At 41.8% G+C, this 24,829-nt stretch overlaps 1 protein-coding gene across 6 annotated transcripts in view; it reads left to right on the forward strand.

Annotated features, from left to right (window-relative positions):
- The window catches only part of csmd3b (CUB and Sushi multiple domains 3b), a 326,110-nt gene that overhangs the window by 150,158 nt on the left and 151,123 nt on the right, over positions 1–24,829 (forward strand). For all 6 annotated transcript variants that reach the window (XM_061814643.1, XM_061814652.1, XM_061814660.1 and 3 more), the window contains exon 6: positions 17,764–17,961. In XM_061814643.1, the coding sequence (XP_061670627.1) occupies positions 17,764–17,961 (198 nt within the window). The remainder of the gene's footprint in view (positions 1–17,763; positions 17,962–24,829) is intronic.

Below are 24,829 nucleotides of genomic sequence, written 5' to 3' on the forward strand. Positions count from 1 at the left end.
CCGTATATCATCTAAATATGGCTCGGAACGATAGGATAATATTGCCCCGGTCACTTCTCTTGATTGTGAGATGTTCTCTTCGTCGAAAAGAGCTTCCGTGTCAGAAGGGGCGTCGGAAAAATCCGAAAATCCCTGTTGTTCGTCTCCTATAGCAGCTTTTCAATGGCGACTGTTCAGTATGACATCTGTAAATGACGTAACAGGCAATATGGCTACCACTGGGATGTCGAGTGATACTTCCACAACTTCGCGCTTTCCGCTCATTTTTTTTTTTTTTTTTAGAATAGACATTGAAGTGAAATATATGTAATTTTCATACTATCAATTTTACAACATATATGGGCGTCAGCAGACCTTTAGGTTTCTCCATCATAACTCCATTTAATTGTACAGGCCACATTTTAAGTGGGATTTTAAGATGAATTGCCATATAAGTACAAGCAGGGGTTAATCCACCACATTTATTATTTTATTATTTACATGAAACATGCCCACTCCCTGAAAACAAAACGGGCAAGGCTGAAAAGTGTGCAATAATTGCCTTCACAGACATTCAGACACAGGCAAGGTGTTTTAAATGATGACAAATGCACATCTACTTTAGGAGTTCTATAATGGCGTGGTGTCCAGATGACAGAACGCCCGTGTATCGCCGTGACGACATAATAATGTCATTACAGTTAATGGATCTTGCCTTGACAGGACACTGATGATGTCTCATGTCCAAAGCAACTACAAAAATCCAATTTGCTTCAGCCCGAGAAAAATGTCCGCAAAACCTCGTGAAACGTGGTTATCGGTGTGGCACCTTGGTGTTTTAATTAAAGTTTAGCAGGCGGCACAAAGTGGTTTGATGTGCGCCAGATGATATTTTGACCTCCTCTGAATGATGTTCACTACCTTTTGTGAAGGAAACCTCGGCAACTTGGAAATGATTTATTGATGCCAAATTCAAAGTTGTCAGATGCTGTCTGACAATATTAAAGATTCATTTGGAACTTACCGGTATGTGTCCGTCTGTCTTGTCCTGTTCTCCTCTGGCCTGTCCTGGCTGGTCTAGCCCAGTTTTGTCTATTATTAATTTTATACACAGTACTACTATGGTATTTTTTTTCCTTACATTTTAACAATAAGTAGTGTAATATGTACAATGTTTATATTCATGCTCCTCGAGCCGTGCTGCAAACACGTATTTTGAGTTCATGTAGCTGCAGTTACATCAACCTTACTTAACTGGTCATACAATGTGAGTGTAGCGTCCAAGGTCTTGAGAGTCTCAAGTCACGCTTGTCACACAAAAACTCAGGGACTCACGCAATCTCGGAGGAAGTGAAAGTGATCATCCGGCAATAACCGGCGTGCATTTCACACGCACACTGCACAGACTTCATTTATTGGCTCACAAGTGTCCAGTGTGAAAAAAAAAAAAAATTACGGTCGCCTCTGTAGCACATCATCCATGGGGCCCGCTCTCGAGGCATGGCTAATCAATTTATGCTCAATCTCCAACTGCTACACTGAAAGAGTTGGATTAAGCGTTTGTTCGTTGGTCACACCCTGAGCGTGAGGCGCAAGGATGACGTAATAGAAAGGCGAGTGCGATTGTGTTGCCATCTTTATTAGGGTAGCAACAGAGCTCATACGGTACCCCACGCATCAAAATAACTATTTCAACAATAGAGGTTAATATTGAATGGTAGCCTTATTTTTTTTTTTATTTATTACAAAATATATACAAAAAAATAATAATGTAAGGTGTTTCCAGTTTACGCTTTTAATTATGAGATAAATGCGTGTGTTTGTCCATCTGGTCCTGTAGATATAAGAGGATCAATTGCTGTGGATTTAAGGTCAAATAGATGGCTACATATTGGTGAAATGATGAAATAAGGATGAATATGTGATTGTTGGATTGTTGTTCTTAGTAAGGAGACAAATGTCATTTGGAAGTAGAAATAAGGACAAAATCCAGCGATGTGCAGACAGTGGAATTAAGATTTCATACCATCGGTATAGCATGTAATAATCTTTAGTAATTTCTTGAAACATACACTCAAATCATTGTCCCAAACCAACGGTGCAGGGGCGGACCCAAATGCAGGACTCTGAGACGAGGACATGATGTTACTTCGGAAGCGGGACCATACCAAAAAGCAGTCCAAAACAAGGCAGAGGCACAAAAATGCTAGGCTACGCAGACATTCAGCAAGGTCCAATGACTATGGGCCAAACTAACAAGGTTTAACAGGACGGGAGTAACCAAAGGGCACAGAATCACTGTGACGAGGATAGCACAACACTACACTTACTCTCAGTGGTGGAGAATCCAACTGGCAGTGAACACAACACACTCAGACAAGACAACGAACTGGCAACGCCAGTGACAAAACTCCAAACTTAAATACATGGTCTTGGCTGTGGTCCAGCCTTGCTCATGGCAATCATGATTTTGAATGATGTCGCCATTCTTGCTAGAAACAGGACCAGATTGTCCCGGGTTTTTATGATAGTTTGATATTATTGGTGGATGACTGAATTAAGAAATGAATGGATAATGTCACTGATAGACGATGTCATAATTTGAATGTTTGCAAATATCAGTTGACTTTGGCTCAAGTCTATTTTTATGATCCCACCTAAATGTCACTAAGTTGAGTCACTCTTTCCACCATTTATTTCTTTTGCTAGTGTTACATGCAGAAAAACAACCTTCTCCATTCATAATATGGCCACAAAATCACCCAAATATACAATAAACGTGTAATTTTGACCTATGACTGTAATGTTTATAGATTTTGGAGAATTTGTGTTTGGATGCAAGTGTGTATCTGTCACTAAGCTCCCCGTGGGGTTGCCCTGACGTTAGTATTAATAAGTCACACTGCAGTAAGCCTGCCTATTAGATACCCCCCGCACAGATTGACACGCACATGTCGAAGCTGGCGAGGCACCATATGCAGTCATGGTGTGAGTGCCAGAGGTGAGTAGAACTGCCGATGTTAATAATTGTCACGGAAGGTATCGTGTCGATCCTTTTTCACATAAAGAAGTCAATGTAAATTGCACTTAAGGTATATTGACAAGTACAGCTTATCGAAATTGTTACCTGTGTAAACGGAGTAGATGTAATGCGCTACTACCGACTTCTGGTGAGTGCACACACAGACGTATACTATATTTCGTCTTGGGCCATACTCCAATAGAAAGTTATGAGATACAAAAAGTCTTTTGTGTGTTTACCACAGGATGACATCTGTAGTTAAAAGAAGCGGAATGCATTACACTAGGTCAGGGGTGTCAAACTCATTTTTGTCGCGGGCCACATTGGATTTCCCGTTTCACTCAGAGGAGCGTTATGACTGTGAAACCATAAAAACCTTTAATCGCTTCATCATATTTACACATTCAATTTATTGAACTAGGTTTGGTATCAGAAATCAAGGGTAATGGATTTTTCACCTCAAGTTGGTGTTTGGTAACACAAAAATGATTGCGATATGTCAACGTTATTTCTCTCGGCTTGTGCCGTAAAGGATTCGCCACAGTGTGTAATTTCTGATTAGCGCTCATATTTGCTTGGCACAATTTTTTACGCTGGATGCCCTTCCTGACAATTTGAAGTTTTGGTCCAGATTTTAACAAGAATTGTTGAGCTTGATGCATGATTTGCCTTTGCAGGCCATGTAAAATCATCTGGTAGGCCACATCTGGCCCCTGTGGCTTGAGTTTGACACCTGTGCATTATACAAATCCTTGAGCAATGAGCCACATGCTGCTTCACCAAGACATTATCTGATCACATGTTGCACGTTGCTTTGGTGAAATTCTATTACAAGTACGAACTGTAATGTTCTCCGTTCAAACGTGGATATAAAAGCATTAACCGCTGATCTCATTGGCTGACTGTTGCTAACCAAAACAGAAGCTTCTAATAAGACACTCATATATACTGGTATTATTGCCTGGAATTTTACATGCTCATTGGTGGTTTTAGGTTTTGTTAAGGTGTATCTTCAAGTGTTTTAAAAATCTTTATAGAGTTAAATTCCAACTCTGCTTGACATTAATTGTAATATACTAGTATTATTTAATAATGTTTAAATAATGGCCGGCCCACTAATGGACCACAAATCCAATAGACAACTATCCCTGGCCAGTAATTACATAAAATCAGTACTTGAACCTTCAGTAAAGTCTTCACAATATTTGAAGAGACTTCTGTCGGGACACACACACACATGCGAGGCATGTCTCTACAGGCTTTAATGTGTACATGGCGTACTGCTAAATGATTTATACGTCACTTAGCAGCATTAACCTTGGACAGGCCTCCGCCCTGCTGTCAGCGCACTCGCTGTCAGTTTCTTCGAGGACAAGTCAAAGATCCATCCGAAGCGACCGCTGAAGGGTAGGGGAAGAAAACACCCTCCGGCGACCCCTAGAGGTGTCAGTGTTCATTACCGCCTTCACATTAAGCAGAGGGACTAACTTCAAAGGTGACTGTTCTTGGCAGGTGAACTTCTGGAAGGGTTATAAAGTTGAACCTGTCTGTCAAAAGTCTATAAAGATTCAAGAATAGCAACTGGATGTGGGAATCTTGAAGGGTTCCAGATCGCTTAACGATCCAAAATTTGTTCTTAGTCTGGGATACAATATTGTATAATGACACTCTACCGGAGGAACATTTAAATACTTCAATGGACCTAATGTAGAATTTGGAATTGTGGGAGTAAACTGGACTACCAGGCGACAACCCACGTAAGCATCAGGAGAACGTGGAAACACAACACAATGAGGCAAAACAAACCTCTGAACACCAAACGTCAGAACTGGGAGGCAGACCTGCAACCACTATGCTACCGTTTTGCCCAGATTCCTAATCAAATGTCTAAATAAAGGAAATTTCATCGACTGCAATGGAATCACGGTCCTGTCAGTGTGCAAAATCCCACCGGAGAGGATACAAGAACACATTGAACCTAAGCTCTGAGCTTCCTGCAGTACAGATCCTGTGCTGACCAGCCCAAGAGCTACCCCAGCTGCATCGTTGACTGTAAGAAATTCTTGAATTGTGGGTAAAAAGAAACAATTTGCAAGCTCTGCCTGAAGAAAAGATCAGTGGAGAAAGAGCTTTTGATCAATATAAAGAAGAAGATCAACTCCATTGCCAAAATAAGATTCGCGGTAAGTGGCAAGTCCATCAGGGAGGTGGACTCATTTGTCTTCTTTGGAAGATGTGACAGAGACACTATAGCCAGGGTTGGCATGGTACGTGCCGCATGAAAAACTACAAATCATTGCCACCAGAGAAATCAGTGCAACAACAAAACTATCTTCTCAGCTCTGCCACCAAGTTAGTCCTGTTGTATGGATGTTGGCAGATGAAAAGAAAAATGATAACCAAAGTTGAGGGTTTTGGCTAACTTGTCAGGCTGTGGATTGTTTGGCAGACTGGGTGTGAGGAGTTGTTTGCAAACTTGTCAATGGGGGATTGACTCGGCAAAGTTAATGATGGTGGGGTTATTGACAACGACGATGATCACTTCTTCAACGAGCTTGTCAATGGGAGAGGGATTGCTCTGCAAAGTTATCAATAGTGGGGAAAGTTATTGTTCAGTGGAGTTTTCATATTCCTGTTACCAAGGCTTCCTCCCATGTTTCCAAAACATGAATGCTAGGTTTATTGAAGACATTATACATAGGTCTAAATGTGATATCTGTGAATAGTTGTTTTTGTGTCGCTATTGACTGCCAAACAGTCCATATGAGGTTTGTCGCCAGACCTGTTTAGACATGAAAACTGGTGTTGGTCTGCTAACTTGTCAGTGGGCCACTTTTTTTCTGTAATTTTAACAAAATTGCAGGTAGGACAGGTTTGTCCATCCATCCATTATCTACCGCTTTTCCGAGTCGGGTCGCGGGGAAGTTGCTTCAGCAGGGATTTCCAGACTTTTCTTTCCCCAGCCACTTTTTCCAACTCTTCCGGAGGGATCCCGAGGCGTTCCCAAGCCAGCTGAGAGACTCTCCAGCGTGTCCTGGGTCGTCCTCGGGGTCTCGGTGGGACATGCCCGTAACACCTCACAAGGGAGGCGTGCAGGAGGCATCCGAATCAGATGCCCCAGCCACCTCATCTGGCTCCTCTCAATGCCGAGGAGCAGCGGCTCGACACCTCCCGGATGACCGAGCTTCCCACCCTATCTCTAAGGGAGAGCCCGGACACCCTGCGGAGGAAAGTTATTTCGGCCGCTTGTGTCCGGGATCTTGTTCTTTCGGTCAGGACTCACAGCTCATGCCCATAGGTGAGGGTAGGAACGTAGAGCGACTGGTTTCGACTTAGCTCCCTCTTTACCACAACGGACTGATATACGGTTTGTCATCCATGCAAAGGTTATAAGTGGCATGGTAAGGGGGCCTCGCTTTGTTTTGCAGGATGTTTGTCAATCTTTTTGTCAGTGGGGAAAATAGTTGTTCTGCCGACTTGTTTATGGGAAGTAAAAGTTGTAGACGCAGGGGTGCTAGCTCTCTTTTTGTAATTAGCTCGGTGCACTACCCGAGGGCTTTGCTCTCACTGGTCCTCACGTATTAGCTGATGTCATGTTGATCTTTAGACAGCAAACTAATCAGCGGAATAAATAAATAATGCATCGGCTGCAACTGCCGCACTCCATTTTGCCTCCATTGCTTCAAGGGCTAATGTTGCACACGAGCAAACAAATGGCCTTGCAAAGTATGACTCTTTTTGTTCCTATCCTAAATAGAAGTTACTATGAGGCTTACATCTGTCAAGGTTGTGCTGCAACACATCCTCTCCATGGGACTGAACATCATAGTGACAATGGCTGATGGAATCCTGACACTAAAGCGCAGAAGACATAGAAAGAGGAAAAAAGAAAGAGTGTGTGTATCTGTGTGTATGTGTAGCGCACAAAGTGTCATGTGCTATTGATCAGCTCACAAGGGCCGCATTCATTTACTTAGCTCTGTTCAATGTCACATATAGCATCTGATCTTTTGGAAATCTCTTTCTCTCAGCTTCTCTGTGGTGTTCAGTCTCTTAATGGATATCGATTCAGTTTTAGGGACATACTGTAGCTTTCCATCTGCCTTTGCTAACCTCGTCTGTTCTTCTGCGCTCTCACTTTCCAGATGACAGTGCTTTCAAAGCGTGCCTGTGTGCGACTGCATGTTTCGCGCGCATAACGATTTCCCATTGGCTGCAGGCTCACCATTGATCGGGCCAATTACCATTCGGATATATATATATATATATATATATATATATATATTTATATATATATTCACAGGTTTCAAACTCACACCAAGATGAAGGTGAGAAAGATGCTCTTTTTTGTCATTTACAGAAATGTGTTAGGGCAGCACGGTGGATCAGTTGGAAAGCACTGGCCTCACAGTTCTGAGGTCCTGGGTTCAATCCCAGACCCGTCTGTGTGAAGTTTGCATAGTCTCCCCTTGCCTGCGTGGGATTTCTCCGGGCGCTCCGGTTTCCTCCCACATCCCAAAGACATGCAAGATTAATTGGACACTCTAAATTGCCACTAGGTGAGATTGTGAGTACAGCTGTTTGTCTCTATGTGCCCTGCGATTGGCTGGCAACGAGGGATCGCAAAGCGTTACAATGAATCCGTTATAACCGGTTTTCGATTGTTTAAAACCGAAACCGTAATCGGACTTTCGAAATCGGTTAAAATTTCCAATAATTCCAATTGGAAGCAGGTGTAATCAAAAGTTGTTTTTTGCCCCACATCATCTAATATGGGGGAAGTATAACACTATAACAACATTATTTTGAAGATTCACCAATAAAAAGTTGTCTGTCATAACAGAATGCATGAAAAAAAAATCTGAAGGACCATACTCAAAATTTAAAAGGTAGTCGGTCAATTTGGTTCTAACCACCCATTTTGAAGAAGATTTAATGACTCATACGTTTGGAAAGGAATTCGCCCAAATGAGGTACCCTTAACAGGTTTTTGCCTATACCATATGATCTGGGCGCAACATGGCAAATAAAGGTTTGATAATTTTACAGAGTCGCCACGATAAAAGCGACAGGGCCTCGTTTATCAGCGCTCACCGTAATGATGCGCGTGCATGAGGTATCTGCGGATGCTTGCTGACGGGCATTGATCACCGCAGCAAGAAGCGGTAACCACACTTGTATCTTGTACGCACACATATGCGGGCTCATTGCACACATGCAGAGAAGCAGAGTGAAGGTGAAGGGCCTCTAATTGGCCGGGTGAGCGGTCCCACGCCTGTCATTATGTGCTCATTCACTTAGAGACCCAAGGAGGGGGTAATCAAATGGAAGTCGCCGCGTTGGGCTGACATCGCGGCGCGGACAATCTCGCGCGTGGAAAATGAGCTAATTGTGTCGGACGGCACCGTCGTCTATAAAACGATCGACCCGTTTCCAGCTATCACTCACGTGTCAACTGATAGTTAAGCGGCAATGCGAATGGATGATTGGCTGTCACTAGGGCCCCATTATTTATTCGTGTGGGATAATCTAGTGGCAATACTAGATGTATTTATTACAAATGGTGATGCAGTCCAGTATATATTTTTTCATTTCGACTGCACCTCTGATTTTATTATAGTATACGTACATCTTAGTATACAGTACTACTACTGCTAGGATTGTTTTTACTGTATTTTGCTCTGAACTAAAATTTAAAATCAAAATATCAGATTAGTTATTTTCTAAGTATTATGTAAATATATCTGCAATATTATATGTAAAAATACTGTTAATATTGGATATTTTAACATACCACTATTACTCATATTATAAACATTTTTGAGAATATACTTGGTAAACTATTGCTTTAATACATTTTATGGGTATTCAACAATTGTTTACCATAGTTTTTAATTTGTTTTTATGCTTTTATTTTACTTTTGATTTGATATAATTTTATAATTTTTGTACTCATACTGTTTTAATTATGATTCCTTACTGTATTATTGCTTTTATTGATATTTCTTATAATATATCATTGACTTTTAATTTTATTTCCATACAGTATGGTAGTGAAAGTAAAATTAGTAGTGTAAATTATTTTAAAATTTATTTGATATGTATAACATGGTCCAAAATTACTAACATTTATTTTCAAAATGAATGAGCCATAATGGCAAAATTAAATTGCCATGTAATAAGGTTTGCCATTCATAATGATGTTTTTTTTTTTTTTTTTTTTTTTGCAACAGTAAGTACAACAGTGCTGGTTTAATTATAATCTGTATAGTAAATGAATAAATAAATAACATTTGTTTGATATAATTTCATATTCTGTGTGGACATTTACATGGTGAGCCTTTAATAATGAATGATTGGCAATGGTAACTCTGATTGTTTGGCCTTAGCAAAGTTTTTCAAAAGACCAGAAACATGTAACTAGTTCAATTTTTTTTTTTTTTTTTTTTTTTTGAGGGTTTTATGTAACGTGTCTTTTTGCAGTACTGTTAACTCCAGAAACGTGAACTTTAGCCTGTTCTTTATCTGGTCTGAGGTTGCCCGGAGTTGCTTACCAACTTCTCTAACGGCTAACCCTGTGGCAAATTGTTCACGGAGCGCACATAAAACATCAAGGCATCGAGACTATAAAGCCCGACTCCTGGTCGCTGCAGGGATGAAGGTGCAGTTACTGTGTAATAATAAAGACCGTGCGAGATGTTCACAGTCTTTTGCCCTCCGGTCCTTTAATGTTTGATCTCATTGAGCATTAGCAACACGCTAGCGTGGGTCCAAACGCATCTTCACAGCTGCCAGATGTCGTCGGGTATAACCTCTTTATCCTCCCCCCCTTCTGTTGCTGCTCACATAAACACTTATAATTGCGTTTAGTTACACCAACGCTGAGTTGGCCACGATCGGAGCTTTATTAGAGATGTTTATCACTGACTTGGTAAGGTTCCACTGGGGCATTGTGTGGAAGTTACTTGCTGACAACGCCGGTTTTCGAAACGCTACTTTGGTCTTTATACGCTAACGCGGTGACTTAAGTTTGGGCAGATTGCAACGGAACACTGAGAAGCCAAATATGGAGTCATGCAGCCAAAATGAAGCAATGAAGCCAACACAGGAAGTTGAACTCCAGTTTCTATAGTGTCAATGCTGGTTCTAAATGACAAACATTGTGTAGTACGGCAAACCGTACAGTAATTTATCCAATTACATAACAGTGGTTGACGCCCCCCACCAACACATTTATATTTTCCTGTGTTAATTAAAAACACACAGATGAGGCAGACCCTCTGTAACTTCCGCTAACAACCCAGGCTAAACATAGGGCCTCCCTGACTGACAGAAACACACACCATTACCCAACTTCAACATCAACTCCAAGTTATCATTTTTAAGTGCCAAGCCTTGAAAAATCTGTACTACGGTACAAAGTAGCTCCATTTGGTGGCTACATCAGATACCAATTTGACAAACTCCAACTTGTCCGTCATCCTTTTATCCGACACTTTGTGATCATCTTTAAATAGCGGGCTTCTAAGCTAAGCCAGCTAAAGCTTTCTGTGGGAAATTTGTCTTTTTTTTTTTTTTTTTTTTTAAAACCAGCGACTTGCTCATTGCTGCATTTATCTCCTCATTTAAAAGCCACACATCCAATATGGCTGTTATCTCTTTGTGTGTGTGTGTGTGTGTGTGTGTGTGTGTGTGTGTGTGTGTGTGTGTGTGTGTGTGGTGTGTGTGTGTGTGTGTGTGACTTCAGTTCATTGTGGGGCAATAGAAGAATTTGCTTTTGAGCATACATCTGAATGACAGCCCAGCGCATACTTTATTAAAAGTGAAGGGAGGCAGACGTCCTCCCGCTGTCAATACCACTAATATATCACAAATATTAGAGCTGAAAGCGCTAAATGTCACATCTTCTGAAGGGAAAAATATCACGACAAAGTTTTGCCAGCTGCTGAAAAAGTTTTCTGGCGGAGTGTTTCAATCTCTTTGAGGTGGATGTCTTTGGACGCAGAAGATGTGTTACTAAATTCATCATCGTTTTATCAAAATGTAGCCTAACCTCTCTTTATAACCACTTTTGCCAAACACGTCTGCATTCATGTATTTAAAAACAAAAACATTTGCAATAATGTGACATACAAGAATATGTACTGTAAGTATTTGGACTGAAAAACAGTGAAATACATTGTTAGGCATGATAGCCATTGTGATCCTGGAATTCGAAAGGGAGATGGCGGCAATGGAATTGTTTTTCTTGCTGTTCTCTCCAAGGCTTGGTTCTAGTTAAGTGGCAGTGGATAAGACAGTACACAGTCCATTACGTACCTTGATTTTTAAGTCGTAAGGTTGTGAAAACCACTTGATTGCTTCCGGAATTTATTTGTACAGCTCGAGTAAGGGAGCGGGCCTGAGAGGTAGGAAGGGACCGGGCGCCTGTGGAAACATTTGAAAGCGAGGAGGAGTACTTTGAACTTGATGCATGGTAGGATGAGAAGGCAGGGAAGGTTCTGGGGGGACACGGGGGACAGGGCCTCTGCAGTGGAAATGCGCGCGTGAGTTATGAATATATTGCTGTACAGGAAGCACGTTTCGAGGATGAGCTTAAAACCTTTGACAACATCACACAAAAAAAAAACTAAACAAAAAAAACAACAACACATGAATACGTTTACTCCGAACTTTATAAAGAACTACAGAACTCAAAGGTGAATTATATTCACTGTATTTCCTGTTTGTTTATTTTTGATTTTTTTATTTCCTAGCATGAAAGTGCCATAAATCCTGCCTGTTAGTGTTGCTGTATGATTTTCTTATGCTGCTGTTTTGTGCATAGTAGAGTACTCGTTGTTAGACGGTTGATACTGCAACAGTACATTTTTGGTGTGGCTTCAGATTTTTCAAAAGTAATATGGCAGCAGAATTGAAATGAATAGGAAGGAGGATTTCCTGCATAAGTGTCCATTCAGGCAAACAAAATATAATATTGTCAACCAGATATAGGCAACACATCAGAAGAGCTGCAATTCAAATCCGGTGAGGCTGTGCTTGAAAAAAAAAAAAAAAAAATGTAGTAATACATTATGACAAATGATGTATTTTTTCCCCCCTTGTAAGAAGATTGAAAGAACAGTTGTGGAAATGAACACCCCTTATTTGAATATTCCTCCAAATCTGATACATTTCACGGAAAATGCCTTCGAATGGATTTTCTCTCTGATTCATCCGTCAAGCGTGTTAAATGGATCTTGCGTGCGTTCTTGCGCTTTTTCTTCACATATCTGTTCCGTTGAAGAAGAAGAAAAAAAAAATCCCAAAGTCGACTCATCCTTAATCCAAGTAGGTGCTGACGGAGGTGCAAAAACTTCCCAAGTCATTGAATCGCCTCTACTCTTTTTCTTCGTGTCATCCATCTCACTAAAATCTGGGAAAAGCATGGGCACCCTTTTTACTTTTCATCCATCGTCCCCTTATTGTTTTTGTTCCCATAACTGTAATTGCTTATCTAGGGAGAAATACAAGATAAACGCTTGCCTGAGTGTGTGCGGTGGGGGTGAGACGACTGCAGATCGGACTCTTCGTATCTCTGTGCGTGTAACGAATGCAGATCGGTCTACAGATGGGCCATAAAAGCAGCAGCTTGTAATGAAGCGACTGAGACCGAAATGATGGTTATGGCGGACCACGAGGGGGTGGGGTGGGGGTGGGGGGGTGCGTGTGCGTAAGAGGTGAGGAAGTGTGGGGCAGTGATGGAAAGACGCAGCGAGTAATTAGAGAGGAAGAAAAGGTGAAGATAAATAATTGAGGGCACGGAGCGGTAAACCAGTGAGACAGAATCTGGCGTGGCTGCTGGCGACCGAATGAAGGGCCATGACGAAACTATGAAATATCCACAATAAACTCAGGTGTGCAGATCAAAGACAGATTTACTTTCACAATGAATCCCAATTTTATCCGCTTGGTGTTACATAACTTTTTTTTTTTACTCGTCCCCTAACTTTGTAAACATTGTTTAAAAAAAATATATACTTAAATTTGTTAAAACACGCTTTAAACTACAGCGGCGTGCGGCATATTATAAGTTCCAAATTTGTGAATTTTTCTATTCACAACCGATCTCACTTTTTTGGGTAAGCCCATACTTATTTTTATTTTTGTATTTTTCCCAGCCAGTTCTTTACTTATTCATTTTCTTTTATTTTTATTTTATTTTTTTATTTTTTTTTAGAGGGGTGATCCTCTGCTGATCCTCATTTTCTCACCCTAAAAATCATGGCAATTATAAAATGAATTTCAGTTATTCGGCCATTTTTGATCTTCCAAATCGGGGGGCCAGATCCTTATCCACCACAAATAAGTTTCAACTGCAGCGGCCCTCATTAGTGTAATGGACGCTATTCATTTCAAAGAAAAAATTTTCTTATTAGTAGTATTTCCATGTGCCTGCCCACACTCTCTCATGCAGTTAGAAAATGCAAAAAGTTATTTGATAGTATATAATTTTTTTGAGGAAATAAAAAGTCTTTCACAAATTAGATGCAAAGTGTGCTTGCTTCAATCTGTTTAGCACTGAAGTTCATATTTACATTACATTTCTTCTTCTTTTTTTGCTGTTGAACTGAAAAGTGAATTCTCATGAAAAAAAAAAGAGATTGCTCAGAAATATGCATTACGACGGGGGTGCTGTCTAGTAGGGGTTCAGTGTTTTGTAAGAGAATAAGAACGACAGACCTCAAATAGCTGGAATGTAATTTCATGGTACCCCGAATGGAAAAAAAGTGCTGAAAGAATACAGCGATAGCTTGTGTATGTGGTATTAAATGTATCTCTGAACAATGTGTCTCTCAGCAAACCACTGCTAGTATCCCAATGCAACAGGGGTACAAAATCAATAGGCCAACAGGTCGCAACCCGACATCCAATCACTGGGGGTTAGCCACAATGATGGATGACCCTGCATGTGTGCATTGAGATGAGGGGGTCAGCAAAGGGTCTAGAGCCACAGCATTCCTGCTAAAAGACTCCACAGAGAAGCTCGAACTGAACTAATTACTGTCCATAAAAGTATGTTCATTTCCTTTCTTTTTTTTACTGTTTTGTCTGCAGCCGAGACTCGTTTGGAAGCAAATTTATCCCGCCATTAAGTCAATTATGTCCTCATTTTCTCCTTTCTAAAAAAGTTTTAAGTGCGGCGGCCCTCATTAGTGGCGTAATGGATGCTATTCATATCAAGGAAGCTTTTCAGTAAAGGAGGAGGGACGTCTCTGGCGAGTGATGTCGCCCTGGCAACAATAGCAAGGCGTCTTGGCGTTAAATGAGCGATCTAGAAGTCATTAAATCGCATGATGGCGATCAATTGTTGCCGCCCACTGGCTCCTTGATGGTGAGGAGGGCTCCTGTACTTACATTTATTACCATATAATTAAACATCTGTTAAACGGTAATTAACCATTGACATGTACCTTAGTAGTGAATAACAAAACATGCATTCATTTATTAAAACAAGCCCTCATTAAAATAGCTTAGGACCACTATTGCAACTCCTTTAAAAAAAAAAAAAAGGTTGTTTTTATTTTAATAGAACATAAACTTGACCTACTTGTCTTTAAAAGCAAATGTCTCCATTGAAGTGTATAGAAATGCTATGAATCCATCCCAAGTCCCCAAAAAATAATCACATTTTTGGGGGTTATGTTTAAATGTCAGAAAGGGAATCAGTGACTGTCGCGCTCCTTTTTTTTTTTTTTGTAATTTCCCTTGACCTTCAGCATAACACTAGCTTGCTCGAAACTGCAGTTGTCGCTTGCAACACAACATGTAAAATGACCAAAGCAACTCCTCTGAACTCAAAAGTAAAAATTCTAATTTGGGCCATGCATAAATCATGGTATTACTGTACATCCTAAACCCGGTTGTACTGGATTGACCGAGGCTATTGATGTTTTGTGCTCACTGTACATGCAACAAGGCTGTTGCTGTTCTTTATTTATTTATTTATTTTTTGTCCTATAGGGGTCAATGGCACTTTGAACCACTTTAAACGAATAAAAAATGTACATTTTCCACCGTCTATGGATGAAGAAAGCTAATGATACATTACTGACAACACCTCTGGCTTATACTAGAAAGGATTGACGCTAACGTTAGCCATGGCGTCGGTTCTCACTGTAACGTTTGCAATAATGTGATGCCGTTGGTTTGGAGTTGCTGTGGTGCTAAGTACAAGCCTTAACCTCCAGCTCCCTCACAAGAAAGCTTCAGAGCTCACCAAGCATCCTCTTTTCTCTCCCAAACACAACCCATCTGTCTCCTTCCCAGTTGCCCCCTCAATCATCCCTCCACTAAACTCCCTCGGCGCCCCTCCGCCCAACCTCCCTAAATCCTACGTGTCTGCACACTTTCATCGTTGTATCAATCACGCTGAAACTGTAAGCGCGGCGCTGGTCCCCGTTCTCCCATCAGCCTCCTGGTTTATTGCTCGTAGCGTCCTCCCTCACTCTCTTTCTCTCCGGTGCGCGTATAGCCTACAGAAAGTGTGCATGCAGTACACATCTGCCAACAACGTAGGCACCAGTAAACGCATCTTGACGGAGAAACATCATTAACTTTAAACTCAGTGCAGCTCTAGTTGATAATTTACATCTGCTTTGGAGACATTTTGAGTTTTGTGGAGTTTTGCAGTGGGGGATGTATTGCTTATATGCTATGATGCATACAGTAAAAATGCATACATACCATCAGAAACTGCGTCGTCCGGACTTCGCCAATTCAGAACTTTAAAATTCAGCTGACTAAGCTATTTTTTAGTGTCATCAAATTCAGTAGTTTGAGTATTCCCCCCTAAAGTCATAAGAACCCCTACCTGGAAGAAATTTCATATATATACGTCCAGGAAATCCATTTACTGGACACCTTTTGAAAACTCCTATCCTGAATCCAGATCCAACTAGTAACGTGAAACTCATTAGTTATCCATCCATTTTCTTTGCCGCTTATCCTCACCAGGGTCGCGGGGAGTGCTGGAGCCTATCCCAGCTGTCAACAAGCAGGAGGCAGGGTACACCCTGAACTAGTTGCCAGCCAATCGCAGGGCACATGGAGACAAACAGCCACATTCACAATCACACCTAGGGGCAATTTAGAGTGTCCAATTAATGTTGCATGTTTTGGGAATGTGAGTGGAAACCCGGGTCCTCAGAACTGTGAGGCCGACGCTTTACCAGCTGCTCCACTGTGCCGCCTTTTCTTAGTTCTGTCTATTATTAGTAGACCCACAAAAAAAGTCTCAAGAACCTATGATGCAAATCCAGAAAATCTGCCATTTTGATTCAAACAAGCCAATATAGGGTCAAGTTGATCTTTTTCTGGGGTAATTCAAAGACGAACTCCCGAAGAGAGTTTTTGTCTAAAAAATTTGTCAAGTCACTCCTAATTGAAAAATAAAAAAAAAAATTTAAAAAATCATCGTGCGTGGGCGGGGAATGGTAGCAAAGTTTGATGACTTACCGTAAATGACTTGATAATAAAGTCCTCACTGCAGTCACCATTTGTTGATTCGACCACCGTTTCAGTCCCACTTTTCTTTCCTCTTTCCATTTTCCCCATGTTGACGACATCTGACATCTTTGACTCGCGCCGTGGGATTTTGCTTTTCATAATGGTGCCTGCTCTCAGGAGACCATTTTGCTTTCAACATATCCTGCACCTTGACAGTGCAGAAATACTTGTCAAGGAGGGGGAAGGAGAGTCAGTTCCGTCCCAGCGACTGCGCTCGCCTCGGCGACTGAATCTAAAATCTTCAATAACATTTCTTGGCATCCGGCCGCGCCGACCGGGGAGCACACAAATGCTCTCGCAGGACGCGGTGGTCTGTGCTGGCGGAGACGGCGGCACATGATGGCGGCAAACATCTGCTCATCTTCACGGGCCTTGTCTCCTGTTGGCAGTGTGTGAAAGTCTCACTTCCCACAGGGTCTCACGCATGGCGCTCATCAGAACAATCAGGATGAATTGCTACTTACCATTATAATCTTATTCCATACTGCCAGGATACACTTGATTTATAAATTGTAAACAAGGGCCAAAAATGTTATTCGTTTTCTTACCAATTACAGTGAAGCCTCCTATATTGCAAGGAATAGTTTAAAGGTAAGGGAAAATCTGCAATATAGCGAGGCCATTTTTAAACACAGCACATTTAGCACTCCCATATCCTTTAAACATTTAAATGTATTAAAACACTAAATTATTCATGGACACCTGTTCTTATGCTCTCACTGTCAGGAAATGGGAAATGTATAACGCATAGCGTCACTTTATGGAAATATAAAGGAGACACTTTTGCTCACACCTATCTCCAAATAATAAGCGCGCTTGCTTCATGCTGTTCCCAGTTGAGATTTAATAATTGAACATAAAACAAAATATTTAACCGACCCATATAATTCCATTTGGCAGGTTTAATGCAGAACTCCATAGATTGGGAGGAAGAGTCCAAGTTCCACCAGACTCAAAGTAGTTGAACGCACATCTGTAGTTTTAATATAGTTTGCTTCCTAATCACAGTTCAAATGTGTGTTGTACGCACTTTTGCCGGGATTTACTTCATTGCCGTTGCTCCGAGTTCCATTTCATTTGTCAACCACTTGTCAATTGAAATCCATAAACCCTCCAGTGGGATACATTGTGCATGTTTATGACTGTAAATTTGCAACCGTAGCGAAGCCCCGCCCGGGTAAACTGACTCCCTCTGTCGGCGTCTCTCCCTGCAGAACTTCACAGTACGTCCTGCGGGAACCCCGGCGTCCCACCCAAAGCGGTGCTAAGCGGCGGCAGGCGCTTCGCCGTGGGGGACAGTGTGCGCTACAGCTGTGTGTCCGGCTACGTCCTGGACGGCCACGCCACGCTCACCTGCGTGCTCAATGCCGGGAACACCGCCGTGTGGGACTTCCCCGCTCCCGTCTGCCGAGGTACACGCCACCGCCTCGCATGGTTGTCGATGCGTTCATCTGGTCGCATTGAATGAATTGTGAGAACATGCATGTATGTGCGTGCGTGTCTGTGTGTTCACGCCGGTGTGTGGGCAAGGGGATCTAGGATTGTTGTTGTCTTTGTTCGTCATGCCACAACTCATGTTTTTGGCTGTATTTAAGCACCCAAGCCACCTGTCCACCACATTTCGTTTGCTTGGGAGCGTACACCTTTTGAAGGCCAAAAAGTTTTGGGGGGAAAAAGATCCTTATCTCAGGCGACGGGTGAAATCATCAATAAATCAGGCAACTTTTCGAGGCTGGTATCTTGCTTTGAATGTTCTGAACTCCCGTATCCTTGCCAATGCCATATTGGTGGTAAGTGAACTTCCTGTAACACACTTTTGATCTTCTATAGGGCTGGAATCAACAGCACAGCTACAGTTCACAATCAACCCTTAAATGTACTAATCCAAACCATAATGAGCTAATTTCATAATTTCCTAACCTAACTATTTTATTGTAACTCACCTATTTCAAGATTTAACCCTAAACCCCTAATCCCTATCCTAACCCTAACTTCATACTCTGAAGCTAATTCCAATCCTAACTCTTTCAACCTTGAATTTAAACCCCTAACCTGTGATCCCTAATCCCGAATCCTGAACTCAAACCCCTGACCTTACAGCACACAACCTGCTTGATACTGTTCAAAACCTTTGCTAATGCTTGCTTACTAGAAACACTGTAGTATTACGGTGTATAAAAGTAATAAAGTAACAAACCAGTGGTATGTGAAATCATCTTTAAACACACCAAGTATCTGCACATTCATTATTTGTCTGTTATTTTGGAACAAATAGATGAGTCAGCATCTGACAAAAAAAAAAAAAAAAAGGTTATGTCTTTCTGGACTCCCGCTGTGCCACCTCACCACAGAGTTTTGCCAACACAAAACGACAGTCGCACACAAACACAACCTCATTATAATGTGATCATAAGTGACGAGTGATGATTGAGTGGCGTCAAACCAAATGCTCGTGATGAGTCACCAGACAGCCCCTCAACACAAACGGGACCCAACCAAGGATTTTGTGAGAAAAACACAGCGTGAAACAGATTCCTGCTCTCGTTTATATCAACCCCCAAGCCTCACCAATCCTTGAAACGAGTCCATTAATTGCTCACATTCATCCGAAGAACACAGTGGGTGTCAATCATCGAGCCGCGTTGCAAGTTTCAGTTTCTCGGCAGTAGCGGGGGGTCCGGTGGAGTTGCGGCAAGGGGGCAGGGAGGGGCGGGGGTTGCTCCCCACATAATCAAAGTCGCTAAAATGCGAGCTGCGGCAGAGACAACACTGGTGACAGAACCGCTTGAACTTGACAAGTACAAAGAAGAACATTGCGTGTTTCAATACACAGGCAGTCTTCCGTCTTGTGATTGAAGAAACCTAGAAGTGGCTGAGGAGGGGAAAGGGTTCATTTGGGGTTTCGTCTAATACGGAAACCTTCGCAATTAATTATCTGTCCCTCTATTTTCTGAAGCACTTGAAGGGCCATGAGTGAGCTAGAGTCGATCACCCTACACCCTGGATTGGCTTTACACTCAGACCACAATTATACAGTCATTATATGGGCAGAGGTGTCAAACTTATCATCGCAGATCAAATACTAGTTTTGGTTTCCCTCAGGGGGCCATCATTAACGTGAAAATCAAATTGTTTGTTTTTTTGCCATTGAAATCTAAAATATAAAACACTTACAAGCCCTTTTTTACATACTAGGAGGTTGACTAACAACCGAGAATGGGTGTCCAGCGACCGCCGTTGAGCTGGCTTTTTGCTAACGTCAATTAGTCAATACATTTTAATGTTGTGTTAACGTGGCAGGTATCTCAATATACAACTGATCATAGTACAAGTCAACCAATGTCCTTCTGCATGGCTACGGAAGAGGAAGTGGATGTGGGATGTTGGGAGCCTGGAAAAGCCACTTGTCATTGCCGGATTAGTAATGTCTCTGTCACTCTTGTCAGGGGGACTAAGAGGGGTTAAGCTACCATCGTGAACACGGCAGCGGGCGGCAGGCTTTTTCTTCGTAGATATATTTGGTCATGCATTAAATTCAAGCTATGACCGGTGCAACTGGGGTAATCTTTTTTTTTTTTTTTTTTTTTAGAGCAAATAAATCAAGCATGATTTTTTTTTTTTTTCTCGTGATGATGGCTGGATATTTTGCCGCCGTCGTCTAGCAACACTGCTGCATGCCCGGCCTTTTCACTTGAACCTCATTCTTTTGTTCACAAAGTTTTCATGCTTAACTTATGTCCAGATATTTGCTGAAAAAAAAAAACATACCTCTTCGCTGTATTTGTACTACAGCCGTACTTTGAAGCGAGATTAATTCCGAGAAGCTGCAGACTTACCTAATGGATAAAAATGCTTTGACCACATCTTGTCATTTTTATTTTTCCATTTCTTCAACATCTGATGTATTACTTCCTCTGCTACTACTTCTACTCTATATGCACTAAATTGTCAATGCGATGAATGTTCTTCCATACCAAAAACCTTGACGTAGCTGTCCCTGAATCTGTTATCTATGTAATAAATGCTCGGTTGAGCTCATTAGAATCAGTCACTATTATACTCTATATTGTGCTATAGGGCTCCAATGCTTCTCATTAGTCACTTTCTACAGTACACAAAGGCCAGCTGCTCTGTACAGTCCCCGGCTCTGGATATGGCTGCTGATGCTGTTGCCATGGCAGCGTGTGCTAATGAGATGATGGGGGGCAGCTGGAATCCTCTCACACAACCTGTTCATCAAACGGACCCTCGCAACCTGCTGCTTTTTCGATGTTTCTTTCCACGCTTTTCTTGAAATTTCAATCACAATTGTAGATAAAAAAGAAAAGGAACGGACGCATCCGGGTTTCAAACTCAGCTCGGGTCTCTCGCGTAATAAAAAAAACTGTAAGACGTCGTTATGTGTTTAACCTGCCCTGGATGTATGCGCAAAAGGGGCGTCTGACGTGGCCGTTATGTTCCTATGAGGTATGCGATGTATTCGTTCTCCCTAATGTGCCCGGGCTCTTTCCGTTTTATTGCCTTTCTCCCTAATAGTCCGTTTTATCTGATTTTCAATTCCCGTTTAACGCCACATAAATTAATAATAACCTGGTCACATTGTTGAATAGTGATAGAAACGTAAGCGACCGCTGTTTGTCGAAATATGGCGATAATAATGGTTCATTCATTGCTTTTAATTGGATTTACTTGTCAAATATTTTTTTGGAGGAAACAATATTGAATTCTGACTCCTTTGCTCCCTTGCGCGGTGTTTGCAAATGGTTTTATTTATGTGGCGGGTAGATAGCGAGTTGTGTTCATTTATAAGAACAATTTAAGTGCATGCGGTGTTATGGTTGGAAGTCCATTATTCACTCTAATCACACCCCCCCCTTCCAACCCTCCTGCCCCTCCTCTCCATCTTCTCGCCTCGTCTCCCGCAGATCAATGTAGTGTCTTGTACTGACACTTGAAGTAGTCTTATCTCTCCCCTGCAGACCCGCTCATTGTTTCCTACTCAACAACTACACACACGCACGCCGAGACGCGCACAAATTCCACTTCTCCACCTATTTTATTTCTTAGCTCATCCTTTCTAATGTTCTTGTCTCTCATTACCGGCGTGCCAGTTGCTGTCTTGACAATCGGGCGGGGAGGACAAGGACAAAATCAAGCCATCTGTATCCTGTAATTGTGTTGGACAACCTTGGAAGTCATATAAATCAGTTCAATTTATTCAGACCTTTGAAAGAATTTCCCCATTAAGTAATAATGAATATAAAAAAAAAACACAGTACAAGGTCATCTTTAAAGCATTAAATACTTAACAGCTAATGTTTAAGTAATATGTTAGGGTCAAAGTTATACTTGTCGATTCGTCATTCACGATTCACAAATTCATGTATTCATTTTTCTCCTTCTAGATTTGTGTTTTTTTTTTTTTTTTTTTGTGCACTTTCGGAAACACCCTTGGATGCCACAACTTTGCCCCGAAGTACTAATTGGTGTCAAGGGTCTCGTCAGACCCCTCCCCACTCACCCACTCTCAGATGTGCCCCGGCGCTCTATCCTGGGACACCTCAAAACCAAACACATCATTTCCACCCTCCCCTGATAGATGGTTTCCATCCATCCATTTTCTTTGCCGCTTATCCTCACAAGGGTCACGGGGAGTGCTGAACTGTGAGGCCAACGGTTTACCAGCTGATCCACCGTGCCGCCTTCCCCCTTCCCTAAAGTTAAGAGTTGGAGTGTCATTTTGACGATACAATATCATGCCATTTTTGTGTCCCCAACATAACGCATAAACGGGACAAGCTGAAAGGAAAAGAAGGAGTTGGAGTGGTAGGAGTGGTGCGGCACGAAGATACTGACAGTCTTCTGCTTGTGTATGTTTTAATTGAGTCACTTTTAAAGAACTCAATCTAACAAATGACGGACGTCTTGGTATTCCTTGACAATTCATATTGTGAATGTACACTTCGAGTGCATTTTTTTTTAAATAAAATAATCTGTAAGGCATTTATTTTTAAGTTTAATATTGTGTGACTTCAATATTGGACTTGTTTTAATCCATGACTGGATATGTTTGAAATGTACTTGACTTCACTCGCTTGATCGTTGTCACAGTGAGTTGGGATTTGCTTGAAACTTTCAGGTTAGAACTCGAGACTTACTTATGACTTGCACATATCATACTCACTCTGCTCGTAGGAGGCTGATTGGTAGAAAGAAACATCGCTTTTGCACAGTTTTCATCACACCTCTTTATTGAAAAAGCTAAGCACAATTATCAACATTCTTTCCATCACTTCACATTTGGATTTGGTAAACACGTGTTTGTAGGCCCCAACGCAACAACCCCAAAAACAAAAATGTTCATATTTAAATCTGCTAATGTTCTCCCCACAAAAAAAGCCTCTTATATTCAATCGAAAATGTGCAGCTTGGAAAACCCAACTTGTTTTAAAATGGTGTCGTGTTTGACAGACATCAGTCAACCCATTTTGGCAATAAACAAAATGACATAATTCTACGTATTGGTATACAGTAGCAACTGTTGGCGTTTGAGCGCCAACCAATTAAGCATCTTTTAGCGTAATGGCACAGGAGCGCAGTCTCTGCGAGAGTGTTCCGGCTAAAACGCTGTTCATTTATTGATACGAGCCACTCGTTTGTTTATTGATGAGGATGCACGTGGCAACAAGCTTCGAAAAGCACAGCGATGGTGGTCGGCTCGTGTAGTTTAACTGGAGGGTGGTGCAACCTGATGCTGCTTAGACAAAATTACTCTTAGTTCAATGTTGGCATTATTTTGTTTACTAACAATATTACCAATTACAGCTACTGTACATATCTTGAACACAACACCAATCCCTTATCTTGCATAAAAGTATAAATATTCCCTTAAGTGTCATTTATTGGTAATGTTGATGTCCAACAAAAGTATTCATTTACAAAAGGTTTTTTTTCCTATGACATTATTTTTTATTTGTTAATATTAGTTGTATTTATTGGTTAAAAAAAAAAGCAAATTCAATTATTTTTTCCAGAACCAAACAGATTTTGAGTTAAAATCTCAAGATTAATTGGCTTATAAAAGTAATATAGGCGCCAGGGTGGTGCAGCTGGAAAGCGTTGGGCTCACAGTTCTGAGGTCCCGGGTTCAATCCCGGCCCCACCTGCGTGGAGTTTACATGCACTCCCCGTGCCTGCGTCGGTTTACTCTGGGCATTCTGGTTTCCTCCCGCATCCCAAAAACATCCGACGTTAATTGGACACTCTAAATTGCACCTAGGTTTGATTGTGAGCGCAAGTGTTGTCTGTCTCTATGTGCCCTGCGATTGGCTGGCGACCAGTTCAGGGTGTACCCCGCCTCCTGCCCGTTGACACCTGGGCTAGGCTCCAACACTCCCCACGACCCTTGTGAGGATAAGTGGCTAAGAAAACGGATGGAGGGATGGATGGATAGTAATACATAGTTACATATATTACATTAATTAAAAAATACATTCATTTATTATGCCAATAATATGTATTTCAATTAGATTGTATTGATGTTCTCAGTTTCCCCTTAATTTTGTTTTGGGGATATGGGAGGAAACCGGGATGCCCGGAGAAAATCTACGTAGGCACGGGGAGAACATGCAAACTCCACGCAGGCGGGGCCAGGTTTCGAACCCCAGACCTCAGAAATTTGAGGCCAGCGCTCTAACCATTTGCCCACTGTGCCGCCAGCATTTAAACAGTTAAAAAAAATGGGGGGTGTTCAGTTTGTCACTACTCTTCAAACATCGGTCGACTCCATTGTGCGGTGGCGGTGGCGTGTGCAGAAGGCTTATGTCAGGTGCGCTTTACTTAACTCTAATGTGATTGGATTAAAAATGTGTTTACCGCGATGGCTCCTTCCCTGCGTCGGGATGCTGACGCTGCAAATGCGGCCACACAATGCGGACGCACAACACGCACACACAAAGTTTGCGCTCACACTCTGAAACACAAATCACTCAGATGCAATCTCAAGCAGAGTCGAGGAGCACTGCTGGAGTCAGCAGGGACTCATTTAGCCACTAAATGATTCAGGATGTTCACTCTTGATGTGTGCGCGTGTGTGTCTCCTGTGTGAATACAGATGTGCGGATGCGGTCACATTGCAGGGACAATATGACGGTGTAATTAGAATTATTATATTTTAAGGTGGCGGCACGGTGGATCAGCTGGTAAAGTGTTGGCCTCACAGTTCTAAGGTACCGGGGATTAATCCTGGACCCGCCTGTGTGGAGTTTCCACGTTCTCCCT

Source organism: Syngnathoides biaculeatus, chromosome 1 (assembly GCF_019802595.1).
Source record: "Syngnathoides biaculeatus isolate LvHL_M chromosome 1, ASM1980259v1, whole genome shotgun sequence".
NCBI lineage: Eukaryota > Metazoa > Chordata > Actinopteri > Syngnathiformes > Syngnathidae > Syngnathoides > Syngnathoides biaculeatus.